General features: G+C 53.3%; 1 protein-coding gene across 1 annotated transcript in view; it reads left to right on the forward strand.

Moving 5' to 3' along the window:
* The first annotated feature begins 5534 nt into the window (after positions 1-5534).
* The window catches only part of ADAMTS2 (ADAM metallopeptidase with thrombospondin type 1 motif 2), a 244037-nt gene continuing 228701 nt past the window's right edge, over positions 5535-20870 (forward strand). Inside the window, exons 1-2 of the mRNA XM_047863950.1 lie at positions 5535-5819; positions 6826-7220. Coding sequence (XP_047719906.1) covers positions 5687-5819; positions 6826-7220 — 528 coding nt within the window. The 5' untranslated portion in view covers positions 5535-5686. The remainder of the gene's footprint in view (positions 5820-6825; positions 7221-20870) is intronic.

Genomic DNA, 20870 nt, shown 5'->3' on the forward strand with positions numbered 1-20870 from the left:
GCCAAAGGCTTTCAGCTCTGCATCCAGAGTGTCCTCCCACGGGTCCTGGCCTTAGGATCCCGTGGTTAACACCACTGCCAGCCCCAGCTGGAAGCTTTGGCCCTTTTAACACACACATTCTAGATGCTGTGAATGGGGCAGGGTCAGGCAAATTGGATAGAAGAAATCTGACACAAAGGTAGTGTGACCTGAAGAGAATAAAGCCCCAGAGGCCAGGGATCCTGGGGTCCAGCAAGAACTTGGCTAGGGCCACTGGTTGACATTCCCAGTGAGGAAATGTCCAGTGAGGCTTACAAAGGACTGGAACCCAAAACCCCATGATAGGATTGTGCCCTTCACAAGTTACGTACAGGATTTATATGTAAAGAAATTAATTCTCCATGCTCTATAGGTGACATTGTCTGGGAATGGGATAAAACGTCACATGGGGAATGTCTTCTTTCATCAGGCAGGGGTAAGCCTGGGACTACGCCTTGCTCTCATTTGGAAATAAAAGCAAACAAGGTGTTGGGGGCATCGGGGCTGACCTCTAACACACATTCTGCCCCAGACGGCCACTTCAGGCTTGTCCCAGTAACACCCTCTGTCCCGTGTCAGCAGCTGGTTCAGCAATGGGCATGTGACCCAGCTGTGGCCCACAGATCCGAGAAGGGCTAGCCAGCCCTTCTGGGAGAGGGCAGCACACCTGCATGTGGCTTGGCAATCCTTCTATGTGGTCAGGATAGCCAGGTGTCATGTTGAGCTCTGGAGCCACCATACCTGCAGACCTCCTGATGTGTGACATGATACATTTCTTTATGTTTTAAGCTGGCTGTTTTATTTATGGCTAGGGGCATCTTGTATTTTTATTTTTTAAAGTTTTTATTTTTATTTATTTTGAGAGAGATATAGAGAGCAAGCTGGGGAGGGGGAGAGAGAGAGAGAAGGAGACAGAATCCCAAGCAGGCTCTGCGTTGTCAGTGCAGAGCCCAATGCGGGGCTGGAACTATTAAAACCGTGAGATCACGACCTGAGCCGAAGTCAAGAATTGAACGCTAAACCAAGTGAGCCACCCAGGTGCCCCTAGCTAGGGGCATCTTAAGGGACCCAGAAATCTTTCTCAGGTGGGAGAGCTGGACCAAATGGCCAGACACAGATGGACCTAGGGCTCCAGACCCTGATCCGAGTGGGCCTAGGACATTGCCACCTGCCCCACCCAGACATTGCCTTGAAAGTTCGTGGGCCTCACTGCCTCTCTGCCAGGTCAGGCATAATACAAGTAGGCACTGAGCTTTTATTTTTCCCTGGGTCATTACTGTTTAGATTGAGTTGGAGCCTCCAGCTGTGTCTCCATTTAGAAGTGTTGATTGAGCCTGGATCCCCAAGCCTTCAAATTTTAAGTACTTTGTCTTCCTCTTTCAGGCAGAACTGATCCCAGCGGTGGTGGGACACCTCTGTGAGGAACGTGGCAACGAACAAAATTGCTGCCCAGATACTACCCTTATTTCCTCTTTTGCCTGATACAGCTCCCTGTCAGGGTGTGTGGGTGTGTGTGTGCGCGCACGCACGCTCAAGAAACAACAAGAACCACACTCCCCAAAGGCCACCGGGCCTCCACGTTCTGTTCAATCAGCATTCCCCTGACAGATTGCTTACCAAGGCCGCTCGTGGCCAGATCTCTGCCAGTGCATCTGACGGGGCCACTGCACCCGCTGTTTGCCAACAGCAGAGAGGGGACTGAGCTGCTGTCTTCAGAGGCCCCTTGACAAGGTCACTAAGACCTCAACGGCTTGTTATGCTCTGCATACGGGTCCCAGGAGACTGGAAGAGTCTAGGTCCCTCCCCCCAACCCCTGGGAGCTTGCTTGCTGGGAGGGAGGACAGTGAAACCTCATTGCCTCCATCTGCTTGTTGCCCGCAGCGCGGACAGGGCCTGCCAAGGATGATGACCTCGTCAAAGGGCAAGAAGAACTTCTGGTTTCTGTGTGGCCACCAGGGGACAGGAATGGCTCTGATGAAGTCTGTGCTGGCACATGTGGCCTGAAAGCTAGAGATAGAGCCAGAAGCCCTGCCCCAAGTTTTCAGAATAAGGCAGGGCACCCATCCCATCCAGAGCTGGGCCAGGCACCGAGGAAGACATTCTCCTTTCTTAACATCTCTGCCCTGAGACATGTGCAGTGGTCTGTGACATCCAAGATGACCAGGAAGGGTCCTCCTCTCTTTCTGTCTCTCACATCCTTCAGGAAGATTTTTAAAAAATGTTTATTTTTGAGAGAGTGCAAGCGGGAGAGGTGCAGAGAGAGGGGGACAGGGGATTTGTAGTGGGTTCTGCCCTAACAGGTGACAGCGGTAAGCCCCACGTGGGGCTCGAACTCATGAACCGCAAGATCATGACCTGAGCTGAAGTTAGATGCTCAAATGACTGAGCCACCCAGGTGCCCCTCTTGGGAAGATTTTAAGAGGGTCGGAGGGCCCGAGATCACCCTGAATTGCCCTCATCCCTCTCTGGGGCTATTCTAGATCAGGGTTCCAAGTCCAGCCCTTCAGGGATCAGTTGGTAACAACTGTGAGCCATAGGACAGTGGTAGTGGTGGGGACTGTTTCCAGCAGGAGAGCACAAGCCAGATCTAAAGACATTTGAGTCCAGCTAAAACCAAACACATGTGACCCACACCAACTAAGTGTTCCAGTTGAGTTGACCCCGTGGTCCTTGGTTTTGTGTCTTTGGGATCTAGACTGAATGAGTCTACCTGAACAAAGTACCATGAGGGAATTCTGTGTCCCACTTCTCATCTGAAAGAAAAGAAGTGGGGACCAGAGGGTGAGGCAAGCCCCGGGGGTAGGCCAGTATTTTCCAGAAGAGGAAGAGGAGAGATCTGAAACCATGAAAATTTGAAGATGTAGGGAGGTGCCTCTTTTTTTTTTTTTTTTTTTTTTTGAGTTGCGGACAGGTGATCAGGGAACTAGGACAAGTCAACACGGGGCCCCCTACATGAAGGACTCAATAGGAAATTGCAATGCACATGTGCCTGATTCATCTGCTCAGCCTTGTGGGATATCACGGTGGGGAGTGAAGAAAGGGCTGGTCATGGGCAGTGATCTGCCTCCCACTCATGTCTGGGTGAGGCCCCAGGAGGCCAGAAGCGACGTGGGAAGGAACAGCCGCCAGGGCTCATTCACGAGTGACGGGGAGACAAACCCTCTTTCCAAGGTGTAGCCTACTGCTGGTATTTCAAAGTGGTGCCAGATAATGTAGTTAGGTGGCCCCGTCTGAAAATAGCACTTCGCAAAGTGAGAGAGCCATCCATTTTCAATTCTGCTCTTCTGATGGCATCAAGGGAAAGGTCTCTGCTTCTGCTAGTCTGTCTCACCACTTTCCCCACACTTGCCAGTCAGCTTTGGCCTCAGCGCCTTTTGCAGGCAATCGTATCTAGAATTTGACAATATTTTTTTGGGGGGGGGCTTGATTTTATTTATTTTTGGCAGTTATCTTTGCATTATGGTAAGATGTTGGCCTTTCCATTTATAGTGGTGATTTAAAGTATCCTTTAAAACCTTAAGTACAAGTACATGGTTAAGTACTGTATGGAGAAATAACTGTGGGGATGGTGGGGGGGATTATGGTAACAATAATAGACCTGGCAGAGAAGCGACTGAGACAGTAGAACATGACCCTTGAAGTAGGTGAGGCTGCTGGTTGGGTCTTATCCGTCTTTTGAGGAGGAGGAAAACACAGACAACCACAGGAGGAATGAGTGGAAGAGTGTCATGAGTTTCAAGACAGCACCTAGATAGACACAGGTCTGGGCTGCCCAGCTCCCTCAACCTTCAGGATTCAACCCATGCCACTTCTTACAGGAAGTCCTCCAAGATGCCTGGCTCTGAAGCCATCTCTCTTCCCATACACTGATCACCATCCACTTTCTCTGGAACCAGGTATATCATCAGAGATGACAAAAGTGGATGCCTGCTGGGGGTGGGGGAAGAAGACCTGTAGTGAACTGCAGGGCAGATGCCCCATTTCATGGCTGATAAGCAGAAATGCAGGCCCGGTGTGGCCACACTTTCCAATTTCTCAAGAAAAACTGAAATCTAAATTCTTATGTGAAATTTCACTATTTTTAGCATTGACAACAAATGTTCACTATGTCTGGGGGCTGGATCCTGTCTTGGGCACCCTCAGGCAACACAGAGGGACGATTCCAGGTGAAGATGGCCATCAAGCTGCAGAGCCCTCACACCCAGATCCTGAAGATGACGGAACCGAGGATGCAAAATCACAGCTAGAACAAGTTGTGCAAGTCATGTGTTTCTCCATAAGACCGGGCCCTCCTGGCCGGCAGGAGGGCCCTGAGTCATCAGACCCTGCCTGACCAAGGCCAGCCCCAAAGCCCTGACCACATTGGTCTGGGGCAGGGTGAATGAGAAAACCCAAAAGGTGTCCACCATCCAGGGAAGTGAGGCAGAAGTCTGGGCTCACATAGCAGAGATGTCCCCAAAGAGACATGCCTAGGAGGGGGTTTCCACGTGGGACCTAGGGAGGGAAGGTCACTGTGCTGGGGGACAGCAGGCCTGGTAGGAGAGTGACTTCAGGCAGTGGGAGCACTGTACTGGAGAGGCGGGGATTCCACCTGGGGATGGGCTTTGACAAACTTGCTCCAGAATGGAGAGGGATGCCTGGGGTGCTGAGTTGGAAAAGGTGGGTAGAGTGTAGAGAGGCTATTTTAGGCAGGCCTGGGAGTGCAAAGGCCAAAGGTCAGGAGGCTGGTGGAGGCTAGCAAATGAGGGCAGCAACCTGACTGAGCTCTGGGAGGCAGGCACAGGCTTGGGTGGAGAAGGCTGTATTCAGAGGTTGCAACAGAGGGTTGAGGAGGCAGAGAGGGACAGGAACTTCAGGCAGAGAGGAGTTGGGGACTAAGAAACCTTGCATCTCTCCGTAAGGGTAAAAGTTTATATTTGGGATAGCCCCTGCAGTGCACGCACCCTCCTATTGAAAGCATCTTCCAGCCTCTGGTGTTTCCATCTCAAGCCTCCCCAACCCCGTCCCATTCCTACGCCAGGTCCTGCCCCAGGGCTCCCAGAGAGTGTGAGGCGGCCCTTTGAGCCCCAAGGCTGACGGGCGGGACCCGGGCGCCCCAAGGACTCTCTGGGTGGAGATGCTCGGGCGGGAGCCGCTCCTCCGAGGTTGGGCGCCGCTCCTCCGAGGTTGTGCGCCGCGAGGGCGCGGGGCGACTCCGATGGTGGCCGGTGGCGGGGCTCCCCCCCCCACCCCCACCCCGCCCGGCCCGGCTCGGCCAGCCGCGCTTCTCTGCCGCCGCCTCGGGGCGTCTCTGCTTCGCTACGAGCCGGGAACCGCCGCGGCGGCGGCGCGAGGAGGGGAGCGGGCGGCGGCGGCGGTGGCGGCGGCGGCGGCGGCGGCCGCGCCAAGAAGCGCCGGGTCACCGCAGGCTGAGGCGCCCGCCGTCCCCGCCCTCCCCCTCGCTCGCCTTCTCCTCCCTCCCGCCTCCCTCGCTCGCTCGCTCCTTCCCTCTCCCCGCCTCCCCTCCGCGCTCCCCCGCCCTCCCCTCCGCGCCTCGCCTCCTCCGCCCCGCGCCCTGCGGTGCTGCAGCTGCGGGCGGCTCCAGCTGCCCCCAGATGTGGGCTGGGCGGCGCGCGGGGAACTTTCGCGCCGGCAGCGAGTGCGGGGCCCCGGCTGCGGTCCGGCTGCCATGGATCCGCCGGCGGGAGCCGCTCACCGCCTGCTCTGCCCCGCGCTGCTGCTGCTGCTGCTGCTGCCGCCGCTCCTGCTGCCGCCGCCGCCCGCGGACGCCCGGCTCGCCGCCGCCGCCGCCGACCCCCCAGGTAGGTGCGGCCGGGCCCCCGAGCTCCACGACCCCGGTCGGCCGGGCCCCGCCCCGCGTGCCCCGCCGCCCCCTCCCCAGGCGTCGTCCAGCCCGACTTGGGCAAACTCTGCGCACCCCGCCCGGGGCCAAGTTGGCCAACTTCGGGGCCGGGTTGGTCGCGCAGGGGGCGCCCCGCGGCGCACCGGAGCGCCTCGGGCCGGGGGGAGCCTCGGAGCGTTCGCGGCTCCCGAGACGCGGAGCGTGGAGATGGAGGACCGGGAAAGCCCCGCGGCAGAGAGCGCAGCGCTAGCCCCAGCGGGTCCTGGGGAGCCAGGGCGAGGCTGCGCCGGGGTTCGCGTCCGGGGACGCTCGGGAGGAGCCGGGTGCTGAGCTCGCCGCCTTGGGCCCTGAGGACTGATGGGGCTCCCTGGAGGGAATCCCTGAAGATCCGAGGGACCCTGCTCCACCCCTCCCTGCCCTCGGGCGCGCGGGGAGGGGAGCCAGCGTTGGTCCAACCGAGAGCTGGACACGGAGGACAGGCCGCGCGTGCCGGGGGGAGCCGAGACCTCGCCGCTCCGGAGGCAAGCGGTGAGGGCGCCCGGGCGGCGGGGACCGCGGAGGGGTAGAGGCGCACGGGTAGGGGGCCAACCGGCAACGGCTTCGGAGCAGCCCCATGTCCTGCCAAGGACGGTAGGTTCAAGGGACCGGGAACAGTCTGACGGAGCCATCCCCAGGGGAACTGTGAGGAGCTCGCGGAGCCCCCACCCGGAACCGGGCAGGGGGCAGAGCTCTTGGCTGGCAGGGTCCCAGAGGGGGACGGCCTGGGGGCGGCGGGGCTCCGGAGTGATGTCCCTGTTAACGCCCCTTCCCAGTTGGAAGAAGGCCGGGGAGGTGAAGGTTAGTTTCTGGGGGTTGTTTGGCAGAATGCCCTTCCCTGTTCGCAGCGGTGGCGGCGGCGGGGTGGTGGAGGGATGCGGGGTTTCGCGGCGAGGCTCTGGCGGGTCTGACGCCCCTTCCCGTTGCAGGAGGGCCCCTGGGGCACGGAGCGGAGCGCATCCTGGCGGTGCCGGTGCGCACTGACGCCCAGGGCCGCTTGGTGTCCCACGTGGTGTCGGCGGCGTCTGCCCAGGCTGGGGTACGCGCCCGCAGGGCCGCCCCTGACCAGACCCCGGGCTTACCTGGAGGCAACGAGGAGGACCCCGGCGGCCGCCTCTTCTACAATGTCACAGTCTTCGGCCGAGACCTGCACCTGCGGCTGCGGCCCAATGCCCGCCTCGTGGCGCCCGGGGCCACGGTGGAGTGGCAAAGCGAGTCGGGCGCCACCCGCGTGGAGCCCCTGCTCGGGACGTGCCTCTATGTGGGAGACGTGGCGGGCCTGGCTGAAGCCTCCTCCGTGGCGCTCAGCAACTGCGACGGGCTCGTGAGTACTCACTTCTCTCGCTCCTTTCTGTCCAAGGCCCTTGCCTGGGAATTGGAGGTTGGTTACCTGTGAGTCCAAGGCCTGCACCGAGGACCTCCTCTGTACCCCTGTGTGCAGGGACCACGGGGCACTGACTGAAGTGGTTGGCAGGAAAGCAAGTTATTTTGACCGGCCCGAGAGCGGGTGATTTAGGCAGTGGGTCAGGGTCTCTAAAACTCTGATCAAGCAGAAGAGTGTGGTGTCCCTTATGCGTGCTGGGCCCCAGGTCTTCCTATCGTAGCCAAGTGTGTGTACATCTCTGGGAGTGTGTGAATCTGCACATGTGTCTTGGAATGTTGGTGTGCACTCGCGTCTGGGTACCTGTGCACCTGCGTGAATATGTGTCTTGTGCGTGAGCGTATCTGTAGGTTTCTGCTCATTTGGGTGTCAGGGTATCTGTGCGTCCCCGTGCATTTGAGAATGTGGGGTGTGTGTGCAAGGGGGCACATGGGTTGGCGGTCAGTCTGCTTGCTTCTGTGCTACCCAGGGAGCGGGGAGTGGTGCTGAAATGCCCGGTTATTCCTCTGCCCCCTGGCTGACCGGGAGCCACTGATTTTTATGCTGTGGTTTCCTGTTGAACTCCAGCTGGTAATTTGAAAAGTCGGTTTTCTCTCTCTATTTTGAGCCAAGGGGAGCATTTGGAAATACAGGCTCTGGTGCCCACGGGTAGCCTCTGAAGGACAGGAGAGAGGCCCAGTCCCCTCCTGGGACTTTTTGGGCCACCCAGTGCAACTGGAGCCCTGGGAAGCTTTCCTGTTTTCAGGGGCCCCAGAGGGACCATGGCTTGGCATCAGGGGGCCTCAGAGGAAGCCTGGATCGATGCTCAGGGAGGAGGCTGACATTGGCGGTGCTCTGTCCGGCCGCCCCGGGGCCTGGCACGGGCAGAAGCCACTGCAGTTTTCTATTTTGGATTGGGTGTGCGGTGGTCAGGCTGGCGGTGCTGGCCAGACATCTGAAGCCGCCCACCGTGGCTTCTGCTGTAAGTGCTGCTCAGGACACTCCCGTTCTGAGCGAGTGGCCGCCCTCCCAGCGCTGCTGGCCCCCAAGTCCCCCTGTCCTCAGGCTCGTCCTGCCTGCCTGCAGAGCCAGCAATGACACCAGTGCCCCACAACCGCTGGTGTTCTTTTTATGGAGACACAGGAAATGTCACTTGTTGCTTCGGAAAATCACTGCCTTTGGCTGGATTTCATTAGAACCCAGGCATATTGCAAACAACTATAAATGTCCTTGGAGGAATTGGGTTATCCTGGTGCGGCCCTTTGTATGTCCAAGGACGTCCCGGGCCTCGTAGGTGTGTCTCATTTCGTGCTGCAGGTGAATTTCCTAAATCAAAGAAAATCGGTGCTGGGGACTCCAGGGGTTGGGGGGTTGACATGGATGCAGTCTGTAGGTGGGCCAGCTCCTGTGTACTGATTAATTCCTGAAGGACAGCACTTCAGGGGGTCTGTGTCACTATATCACTCATTCGTCTGTCATTTGGTGATTCATTTGTTTAGCCAGAACCTCCTAGTGTGTTTGTCCACTGTGCCAGTCAGAGGTGTTCCTCGCCCGGTGTCCACCTGGGTTGAGGGGCTGAGCAGTACCCCGTCCCTGCCTTTGACAGTGATCTCCTGGGGGCTATTTGAAGAAAGAGTTGCCAATAGGCAAAGGTGCATGTTGGCAATCTCAGAAGAGGGAAGAAGACGTGCAGAGGTACCAGGTATGCGTTGGCCAGGTCAGGACAGACATGGTGAGTGAGATGTCACATGTACTGGACACACACCTGCACACGTACAAGATGAAGCAGGAAAGAGTTGGACTTGGAAGACTGTCTGGGCCTTGCCTCAGGGGCCTTGAATACTGTCAGTGAAAAATGGCCTTGAGACAGTGGGGCATCAATTTTAGTTCTTTAAATTTCTTTGTTTTTCTTTTTTTTCTTCTTCTATTCTTTCTTTCTTTCTTTCTTTCTTTCTTTCTTTCTTTCTTCCTTCCTTCCTTCCTTCCTTCCCTCCCTCCCTCCCTCCCTCCCTCCCTTCCTCCCTCCCTTCCTTCCTTCTTTCCTTCCTTCCTTCCTTTGGCCTAGAGACGGTAGGTCATCAATATTAGTTTTTTACTATTTTTCTTTTTTCTTTTCTTTTTCCCTTCCTTCCTTCCTTCCTTCCTTCCTTCCTTCCTTCCTTCCTCTTCCTTCCTTCCTTCCTTCCTTCCTTCCTTCCTTCCTTCCTCCCTTCCTACCTTCCTCCCTCCCTCCCTCCCTCCCTCCCTCCCTCCCTCCCTCCCTCCTTTCCTTCTTTCCTTCCCTCCTTCCTTTTGTTTTGGCATGTGTGCCTCTTCTCATTTTATGACAATTAATTCCTTAACCTTTGAAGCCTCTCTGCATCAGTGATAGGCCTGGGGCTTTATACATCATGCAAAGCCGTGGTCTCCACAGCTGTCCTGCAGGGGAGGGATCCTCATCCCTGGTTTGCAGATAGGCAGGGAGGCTCTAGGAGGATGAGCCACTTGCTCAAGACCACATAGGTAGGATTCTGGCCTGGTTCCCTCCAGCTACTTTTGCCACAGCGCTCCCAAAACACTGAGATAGGCAATACCTGTGCATCCCCTCCCAATGGGCCTTATATGGATAAATGCATCTCACTCACCCAGAAACCCAGGCCCTTAACCCCTGTGCCACACAGGACACCTTTCTCCTCAGCTTTTGCTCTTCCTTCATAGATAACACAACACACGAAGCAGGTATGTCAGGCTGTGGTGTGTGTGCAAATCCCCAGGGACCTCGTTAAAATGCAGGTTCATCACATCTGCGGTGGGGCCTGAAGTTCTGCATTTCTCATAAGCTCCGAGGCTAATGCTCCTGGGCTTCGGCTCGCCCTTTGAGAAGCCAATGCTCAATAGCCCCCTTTCTGCAAGAGAGTTCTGCAGATTGTACCACACGTTGCCTCTAGAAAATGGGGTTCAGCTGACAAACTGGTGTGGGCAGTGCTGTACCTTGCATTCAGCTTGTGAGATTCAGGGAGTCCATCGGGATCTCTGAGAAGTTCTGTAATGAAGAAGTCTTCTCAGGACTCCTGGGTGGCTCTGTCGGGTAAGTGTCCGGCTCTTGATCTCAGGTCAGGTCTTGATCTCAGGGTTGTGATTTCAAACCCTGAGTTGGACTCCATGCTGGGCGTGGAGCCTACTTAAAAAAAAAAAAAAAGGAAATGTCTTGTGCTCTGTGTAATCCATCATGTTCTACGCAGATGGGACCGTGGAACCCCTTCTTTGCAGAACATTTGGAACTAGTCTTCCTGGAAGACGTGAAGAGAAACCACAGAGCAGGGTCCCAGCAGGCAGCTGTGGTCTTAGAGCTTACATTTAGATGGGACATGCCTTTCCCAAGAGCCACAAGCCCTTTCAGGCCTAATGTCCTGCTTCTGGCCAGGGACACACAGTTGCTCATCTACTTGCCTGGCCCTGAGTTTGTTTCTCTGCTTTAAAGGAAGGCACAGTGGCAGTAGCTTTGTTTTCTGTGGACAGGAGTCTCCTAATCGAGGGGATTCTTAATTCACCATATTTGTCAGGATCTTTTCAGTTATAAGTGACAGCTTAAGTTAAATTAGTTTAAACAAACAAAAAAAGGGAAGTTATTAGCTCACAGAATGGTAAATCTTCAGGCATGGCTGAATCCAGGTGCACTTGTCTCCTGTCTCTGTCTTCTATGTGTTAGCTTTGTTGTCAGGTGCAGTTCTTCTGTGGTGCCCCCGTCTTTCCAGGGGCTCCAGCAGTGTCTGACTGACATCTTTTTCTGATTATTTCTGGCTGAGTCCTGGGTATGACTCTGGCTAGCCTGGGGTCTAATGCTCTTGGGAGAACCCCAGAAATGGAGACCGGAAGAGGTGCTGTTTCCTCAGTTACCATGAGATTGGGATTCTGGGCCTGCCAAGATGTAGATCTTTCTGGAGTCAGGTAGAGGTGCAGACTCAAGAGATGCCACATGAAGACATGCTTTGTAAGGCATGCCGGGCACTTTATTTCCAGAGAGGCTGGGAAATGTAGAGTTTCCAGGTTGTCTTTTTTTTTTTTTTTTTTACAGCCACTAGACAGAAATTGTTCATGATATGCACAGGGAAAGGGTAAAGTTTGTCTTTTCACAATGCATAAGAAAATTACGCTTAATGAAGGATTCTTGCATGTCGCGTTGCTATAGTTTTCTAGTACCTCTCGGGCCACGTGATAGGTATGCTAATTTCACATCATTCTTATATGCTCATCAAAAACCCAATAAGGGGCACCTGGTGTCTCAGTCAGTTAAACGTCTGACTCTTTATTTTGGCCCAGGTCATGATCTCAAGGTTGTGAGATCGAGTCCCCTGTCAGGTTCTGTGCTGAGAGTGGAGCCTGCTTAAGATTTTTTTTCTCTCTCTCTCTCCCTCTGCCCCGCTCCCCTCCTCAAAAATACAGCAACAACAAAGAGAAGGCTGTTGGCATAAAAATAATAGTAACTCGTAGTTTTTTGTGCCTCTACTATGTGCCAGGCTCCCTGTTGAGCACCTGATATCACCCTGTTCAATCCTCGCACTATCCTGTGGTCTATGCCTGATATCCCCATTCTATAGATGAATGAACTGAACCTCCAAATGCTGAAACCTTGCTTCTGATTCGAAGATCACGCCAACTACATTTTATTGCCTTTTTTTTTTTTGCATGCCAACAAAAAAGAATAAAAAGGAAGAAATGCATTTCTTGAAAACAGTCCTTACCTTTCCTGTTTTGACTCTTGGAGACCTTCTCAGTCAGGGGTGTTGCCTGTTGTTTGTGGGAGCAGGGAGCAGTCCTGGTGGCTGACACACTGCTCACCCGCTCCAGCCTGCAGCCCCTGGCAGGTTGCCTCAGTCTTCACAGCTGGGTGATGGCAGCGGGGACTCCAGTAGGACCGAAGCACCCCACACCACCTCTGCCTCCCACCTCAGTGCAGCTCTGGGGACCTCTCTGGCCAGATAGGGCCTGACAGGGCCAGTGGGTGGAAGTCTTCATGGGCTAGGCAGTGGGAAGGGTCTGGTCTCTGAGGTCTGGTCCCATCCTGAGGTCTGACCAGGGGGGCAGTGTATATCCTAATGTGGGAGCTCAGTATGAGCTCCCATGATTCTGCTAGGCAGAGCCCTCATCATATGGCCAAGGTTGAGAGAGGCCCAAGGACTTCTGCCTGGTGGGCTGGGACTCCTGGCCAGGATGGCAGCCTGGCCAGGAGCCAACTCTGTCCAGTCTTTTTTTTTTTTTTTTAACACTTATTTATTTTTGAGAGAGGGAGAGAATGCACACATGTGTGTGTGAGCATGGGGGTGGGGCAGAGAGAGGGGGATGGAGGGTTTGAAGTGGGTTCCATGCTGTCAGCGCAGAGCCCGACGTGGGGCTCGAACCCACGAACTGTGAGAACGCGACCTGAGCGGAAGTGGGACGCTTCACCAACTGAGCCACCCAGGCGCCCCTGTCCAGTCTTTTTAAGTGTCACCAAGGTCTACAGAGAAAAGTCATTTGCTGGCTCAAGGGACCAAGATGAGTTTCATTCCAGCTGGCTCAGATGCTAGAGTCGGGCAGGCAGGTGTGGCAGGCTCGGGCTGTGGGGCTGGGGTGAGGGTGCCTAGGACTTGCAGCTGTCCCTTGTAAGGTCTTCCTCCCTCCCACCCTACCTTGGCACTGCCTGGGGGGGCGGGCAGTGAGAAGATCTCAGGAACACCACAGAGGGGCTGTGGGACATTCCAAGTTCCCTGGGTCCTCAGGTCAGAACAGCAGAGGCACCTGTTTGGCCCCTGCTCTTGGCAATCTACACAGCTGTCCCAGAGTAGTCTCAGCCTCCTCCATGGCTTCTTGGCTCCTTGTTGTTTTAAGATTCATTCAGTTTACATGACAGAAAACTGACTTACAATGAATGAAATAAACAAGGGAGGTCATGGGCCCAATTATCTATGGGGTCCTGAGGAATTCAGGCATGGCTGGATCCAGGGGCTCAGGGCTTGTTTCAGCACATGCTCTCTGCCTTTCAGTTCTGTCACTCTTTGTGTTTATCTCAACATGGCCTTCCCCATGTGGGGGCCACTGGCAACTCCTGCTTAATTTGTCTTCTTCCACGGTGGCAATCAGAAATGGAGAGCAGTTCTTTCTGGGTGGTTCCTGCTAGCATCCTGGAGAGGGCTCTGATAGGGCCCATTTTTATTTTTTATTTTTTTTAATATATGAAATTTATTGTCAGATTGGTTTCCATACAACACCCAATGCTCATCCCAAAAGATGCCCTCTTCAATACCCATCACCTACCCTCCCCTCCCTCCCATCCCCCATCAACCCTCAGTTTGTTCTCAGTTTTTAAGAGTCTCTTATGCTTTGGCTCTCTCCCACTCTAACCTCTTTGTTTGTTTTTTTCCCTTCCCCTCCCCCATGGGTTTCTGTTAAGTTTCTCAGGATCCACCAAAGAGTGAAAGCATATGGTATCTGTCTTTCTCTGTATGGCTTATTTCACTTAGCATCACACTCTCCAGTTCCATCCATGTTGCTACAAAGGGCCATATTTCGTTCTTTCTCATTGCCACGTAGTACTCCATTGTGTATATAAACCACAATTTCTTTATCCATTCATCAGTTGATGGACATTTAGGCTCTTTCCACAATTTGGCTATTGTTGAGAGTGCTGCTATAAGCATTGGGGTACAAGTGCCCCTTTGCATCAGTACTCCTGTATCCCTTGGGTAAATTCCTAGCAGTGCTACTGCTGGGTCATAGGATAGGTCTATTTTTAATTTTTTGAGGAACCTCCACACTGTTTTCCAGAGTGTCTGCACCAGTTTGCATTCCCACCAACAGTGCAAGAGGGTTCCCATTTCTCCACATTCCCTCCAGCATCTATAGTCTCCTGATTTGTTCACTTTGGCCACTCTGACTGGCGTGAGGTGATATCTGAGTGTGGTTTTGATTTGTATTTCCCTGATGAAGAGCGACGTTGAGCATCTTTTCATGTGCCTGTTGGCCATCCGGATGTCTTCTTTAGAGAAGTGTCTATTCATGTTTTCTGTGATAGGGCCCATTTTTAAACTGATCGCTATGATGTAGGCCTGGCCTGAGTCTCTTGCTCACCTTTGGGATTGAAAGTGAGGGTCAGATCCCCAAGCTCTGGAGTGGGTTGGCATTTTATGTAAAAGCAAGAGGAGGGTGAATGTGCCAGGCGGATGAAAACAGTTGCTACCACACATTCCACCCGGACTCCAGGTCCCAGAGTCCAGCCCAGGTCTCTTCCTGGGCTCCAGACTTGCCTGCGCAGCTGCCTCCAGGGCTCCTTCTCTGGTTGACCCCAGGCTTCTGAAATGGAATGCACTCTCCATTCTCTTCCAGACCCCACCCTTTCTTGGGTGGGAATCCCAGGATCACCCCTCTCCTCCCTGTGCATGACCCCAAATCCAGCCAGCCACCATCTTAGACAACTCTGGACTTCATTCCAGTGCCCACCTCTCCACCATGCCTGACTCTAAGCCCCGTCTTTTGTGCCTGTGTTCCTCAGCTGCTGCTGAATGGTCTCTCCCCAGCCAACTCTTGCCTCACACAGCAGCCAGACTGATTTTATAAACCACATATTAAATCATGTCACTCCTTTGTTCAAGATCTTTCAATGATTTTTATTGCCCTTAAAAAAAAAAGACCCGGAAAAACATCCAAACCCACTGGCCTGGCATTCAAGGCCTCCTATGACCTGGCCCAGTGGCTTCCAGGTTCGTCTGTCATTGTGTCCCCCTCATGCCTGTGCCCCAGTCACACTGATCTTTTATTTCCTCCAACTCTGACACTCCAAGCTCAGGGCCTTTGCATAGGCTGTGTGCCTGGACCACTCTTATCCCTTCATCTTTACTTGGCTCAGTCTGTAGGTCTCAGCCAAGTGGCATTTCATACAGGAAGCCATCCTAGACATTCGCATGCCATGTTACCCCCTGTGCTTCTTAGTAACCTGTACCATAGGTAATGTGTATCTGGCTATGTCTGGGCTATGTAGGGCCCAGCTGTGAAGTCAGAGTTCCTGAAGCCTATGTAGGAAAGGGCTGGGGACTTGCCCTTGAGACCCCGTACCCTTCCCTTCTGTGCCCCCCCCCCCCCAATGCCCAGGGCTGGCCTGCCTCTCCTTATCTGCTCTCTTGCCAATCCCAGAATGTCCACCTTCAGTGGGGCAGACCACTGAGAATGGCTGACAGCTCTGCCTCCTTTCCCACAGGAAAGCACTTGTACACACATGTGGTATTACAGGTTTCTTGCCCCCACTTTGGGGTTCATGAAACCTGAGTTCGAAACCACTGGTCTAAATCAAACTAAGTAGGGGAGGGAAGTCCCCCCCCCCCCCCAACCCACCCCAGGCCTGTATGGGGAAGTGTTAGGTGGGGGTGAGGAGATATCAGGCTGGGCTCTGGCAAGCCACCTTGCAAGCCTGGGCAAATCCTCCCACCATGAGAGCCATCAGTTGGTCCAGATGGAAAGTGGGGGTTGGAGTTAACCATTTCTAGGACCCTTCCAGGGCAACTCCAGGTGTCTTAGGGGCCAGGTGGGGAACAGACAGACACATGTGAGGGAACAGAGTTGGAGGATGGAGAGGCGGGGATCCCCACGGACCCAAGCCCCACCTCCCTTGAGAGATTGTTGCCTCTGGTGAGTGTGGGCTCTTTGCTGCGGAATCCTCTATTGTTACTTCAGAGAAACTATGTTTCTGAATCTGTTGATATCATGTGGGCAAACAAGTCCAGTGTGAAGACTGACAGGTCCCCTGACAGGGCCTCCAGAGGCAGGTGTGGAAGCACTGGGAGATGTGCTAGCAGCAGGATCATTAGATGGGCCAAGGTTCCCTGCCAGCAGGGGCTGGGGAACCTGCTGAGAACCCAGCCTCACTTCATCACAGCTGTCCCACATACCCTTCCAGGACATCCACAACCTTCTGGCTGACCTCCCCACCACTTCTCACTGGGAAGGATTTGGTGGAAGGGAAGGAGCTTCCTAGGGGCTCTTCCCTGCCTGGGCTGGGTAGGAACATGCACTGACCTGTGGCTGCCATGATGGAGGCTTACTTGTCAGGAGTTTGTGTTCAAGGTGGCAGATCAGCAGCTGTGACCCCACCCCACCACCCCATTTCTTCGTGGTGGCCCCTCAGAATGAGAGACAGACTCATCTGTCTTTATTGAATAAGGCATCCAAAGGCAGGGGCGCCTGGGTAGCTCAGTCGGTTAAGCGTCAGACTTCAGCTCAGGTCATGATCTCGCGTCCAACTTTGGCGCAGGTGATGCTCTTGCAGTTCATGGGTTCAAGCCCTGTGTCGGGCTCTGTGCTGACACCTGGGAGTCTGGAGCCTGGTTTGGATTCTGTGCCTCCCTCTTTTTCTGTCCTCCCTCGCTCACACTCTGTCTCTCTCAAAAATAAATAAACATTAAAAAAAAAAAAGAATAAGGCATCCAAAGGCACCTAGAGTAGTCAAAATCATAGACAGGAGAGTGCTGGTTGCCAGGGGCTGGGGGGAGGAGGGGAGAGGAGTTATTATTAATAGTTACGGTTTCAGTTCTACAAGAAAAAAAAGAATTATAGAGATGGATAGTGGTGACGGTTGCACAACATTAAGAATGCATTTACTAGCACACTAAGAACTACACAAAGAATGGTTAAGATGGTAAATTTTATGTTGTGTGTATTTTACCACGTGAAAAAGGGCATCTGAGGACTCATGGGATTCAGTAGGTAGTTCAGGGTTGGAGTGGTGCCCCTTGAATCCCACTCACCCAGTTTTCCTCCCCTGTGTGACTCTTTCCCCTGGAGGACCAGTGGCTGCGGCTGTCCCCACACCCCTCACATCCCCAGGGACAGGCTGGGGAAAGAGAAGCTGTCTAGTTTTTGGAGGTTTCCGCCAGTCTTGAGCTTCACTCTGATTGGCTGGGATTAGGTCACGGGACTTTTCTATAGCCAATCACTGTGACCCAGGAATGCCATGTGCTGATTGGCTCTGGCTGAGTCATATGCCGCAGCCGCGGCTTCGAACAGTGCCAGGAGGGCGCCGGGAGCTGTGACCACCCGTGACTGCGGGGTAGCGGCTTCCCGCCTGTGTCACTCTTCTGCCGGCTGAGGGCCCTGCTGCCCGCGCTGTCCCTCAAGAAAAGGCAGCGGATCAGTGTCTATACCGGCTACCTTTCCTGGAACATGTACCCTATCACTGCGGTCGTCCTGTGAGCTCGCCATTGCTGTCCCCCTTTGACAGATGAGGAAACTGAGGCTCTGGTGAGTTACTCGGATCTGTGGGCTCTCCCAGTGTGGTGTCGCCTCTCTCCATGGAATCCTCTAGGGTAAAGGACATAGTGGATTGGTTGGTCACCGATCTCCAAGCCTGAGCTCTGGGAGGCCAGCTCTTTCTGAGTCATCCTCTGTCTCCTTGACACCCCCTGCCCTGACTCTGTGGCCATGTGTGTTTCTGGCACTGGTTGTAGAGTGTAACGGTGCCATCCATTTATGTGTTGGCAGGCTTCAGGCTCTTTCTGCCCCATGGCTAGCCTTGGCTGCCTGTCCCCTTGTGCCCCCAGCCCTTAGTGAGTGAAGAGTGATGCTGAGGGTCAGCTGGAAGGTGGGGAAGGCCAGATCCTCACCTAGGCCTGCTGTGAGCACCATGAGTGCCATAGCCAGGGTGAGCACTCACTGAGGAGCTCATTTGCTCTGAGACACAGGGACACCTCCCATGGCCTGGAGTGTCCACCTAGCACTGAGGCTGGCTTTACTGTGCAGTGGCCTCAGCTGTGGTCTGGGCCTCCCCGTTCTGGTCTCTGAGATCCATAGGGGCAAATGCGTGTGGGGTCCTTCCTGGGACCTTGGGTCTGTACTGGCAGGCAGACACATCCTTCATTACCCTCACTGCCCTCCTCTGCTTGGGCAGCCTGGGGGAACATATGTGCACATTTGTGCACCTCTGCATGGCAATGTGTGTGTGTATGTGGAAAGGTGTGAGTGTGTGTGCATGTGCATGCATATCTGTGTGAGTGTGATGTGAAGATGGATGTGCATGTAAGTGTGTGTGTGTCCATGCATGGGAGCGTATGCATTGGAGTGAGCATGAGTGTGAGCGTGTGCATGGGTGTGAATGTGCATGTTTGTGTCTGTGTATAGGTGTATATATGCCCCCATTTGAGTGAGCATGTGCATTCAAGTGTGAGTGTGTATCATGGTCGTGTGTGTTCTTGGCAGGGGCTTTCCTCAAGGGGAGGGGATTGAGAGGGAGTAGAGGTACTGAGGGGAGGGGGAGACCCCAGCCCTCTGAATCTTGGGACCACCTTGGATCCCCCTTCCCCCACTGGCAGGCACTCTGGAATGGGAGGGCCCAGGTAGGAGCCTCTTGCTCTGCTGCTTATGTTTCATATTAAATGTCAACTGTCCACCGGGTCTGCGGTGCTGCCATTAATATGGAGAAGTTATTACAGAGCCTGGAGCTGGCTCCTCGGGCTCATCCATGAATTTCAATTACCTTGCACATCTACTCTAGGCCTGTGGAGTGGGGTGCACAGCTTCTCCTTGGAGGCAGAGGAAACCCTGGCATCCAGGACCCAGGCCCAGACAGTGCAGGGAGCCTAGGCAGGCTCTGCGCTGCCCCACCTTGCCCTGCAGGTTTCAAGTGAGCGTGGACTTGGTGTGGCCCAGAGGCTGCCGTGTCACACGGTCATCTCTGTCCCACATAACTGGGCAGCCAGGACAAAGGCTAAAATGCCACTAAACCTCATTTCCTTGGCTTGCAAAGGAGGGGAACCTATCCACACCCGCCTTGCTGGACATTGGAAGGATGCGTGGGTGCACAGCAAGCCCTTAGCCCAGGCCTAGGGCTTGGGAAATTTATGCATTTCATCAGATCGAAGGTGCCATCAATCATAGGGCACACCAAGTAAGAGCAGACACTCCTGATAAAACTGCACCTTGCTGCCTTAACTTTGGTCCTAAGAGGCATAGATAGGCACCAGCCACCCTGCCCCTAGTTGCTCCAAAGAGTGGGCCATTTCTCCCTTCTCACTCGCTTTGCTTACTTAGCATGTGACTGCCTTCTTCATTTTGGGGTGTCTTCTTCTCCTTGGTAAACTGTGGGGTTGTGGTCATTCCTCCAGGGACATTATTCACTGATGCCAAAGCTACACACTTCCTTGTCTCGGTGACCTTCTGCACATGCTATAAATGTTTGCCATTGTGGTGTGGTTTTTCGAGGACATTTTGGGTGGCAAGGATCTCCACACAAGAAGTGCTGCCCCTACACCCAATTCAAGTGAAGTAATAGCAATATGAGTGAAACACCATGGGCAGGCGGCTGCATGCCAGCCAACACCAGCCACTGCATGGTTGCTGCCGACTGCTGGTGGTGAGAAGATCCGTTGATTTCCTCCCCAGTTCAGAGGTGGTAAATGCGAAAAATGTGCGTCTAGAGTCCTGGGCATGCAGTTTTTATTGTTGTTGTTGCTAGTATTATTATGTTACAAACGATTTCAGGGCACTGTCTGAGAGCTGGCACGCAACTCTCAGGCCAAGAAGCAGAGCAGCGGCTGACACAGGGCCATTCACGCCAGAGGGACTAGCCCTTGCTAGCTCTGTGAGCAGAATATTCAAGGATTCATCTTTGAACCTGGATATTTCTCCTCTGAAAGCAGGGATTGTGACTCCATGGCAAATAAGGTGTATTTCTGTTCCATGCAAGATTTGTCTAAGTCTCAGGCGTGGCCAGTGTGATTGGGAACAGAGCTTCTGTAGGTACGATGAAAAGTGGCTCAAGCATGGTGAACATGAATGTATATAAAAAAACACACATCAATGTTTTTTTAATGGATGACGCCACATACCGTCTCCCGTCACTTGCAAACGAAATGTCGGGTTGATCGATATCACAGATAAATTCTGTTTTTCTGTCACTCTGTTCTTCAACCTGTACTAAACTGTGTTTATCATTAGAGCCTTTAAGCTGTGATGTCTGAAGTATTAGCTACTTTATAGCTACACTGTCCACCACGGTAGCTATGAGCCAGCTGAGCTATGAGCTGGGTGAGGCTTTTGACTATTTGAAATGTGACTGGTCTGAAGTGAGTGTGTGAAGTGAGTGCCTAAGTGTAAAATACTCAGTATTCAAAGACTTACTACAAAAAAATATATATGATATTTCATGATTATCTAGAAGTATTGATCATAGGTTAAAATGTTAATATTTTGGATATACTGGATAAAGTAAGAAATATTGCCGAAATTAATTTCACCTTTTTTTTTCCCCTCAACGTGGCTCCATGTGAAGTTCTCATTACATTTCTGTTGGACGGTGCTGATTTGAGACATCTGGCTGGATACCTCCCGTTTTGCTGTTACTCTTTTGCAAAATTTTCTTGGCTGGTCACATCTGTTTATTCTTTCAATTGAATTTTAGAATTGTTTTGTCAGGTTAAAAACATCCCTTGTGAATTTGATTGACATTAAATTAAACCTAGAAACCAATTAAAGGAGGAATTGACATAATTTACAGCATTTACCAGGAACATGGTGTATTTTTCAATCGATTTAATTCTGCTTTGATGTTACTCAGTAAAGTATTATACATTTTTTATATGGGTCACCCATTGTTTTAAATCACGGTCATTTCAA

Source organism: Prionailurus viverrinus, chromosome A1, assembly GCF_022837055.1.
Source record: "Prionailurus viverrinus isolate Anna chromosome A1, UM_Priviv_1.0, whole genome shotgun sequence".
NCBI lineage: Eukaryota > Metazoa > Chordata > Mammalia > Carnivora > Felidae > Prionailurus > Prionailurus viverrinus.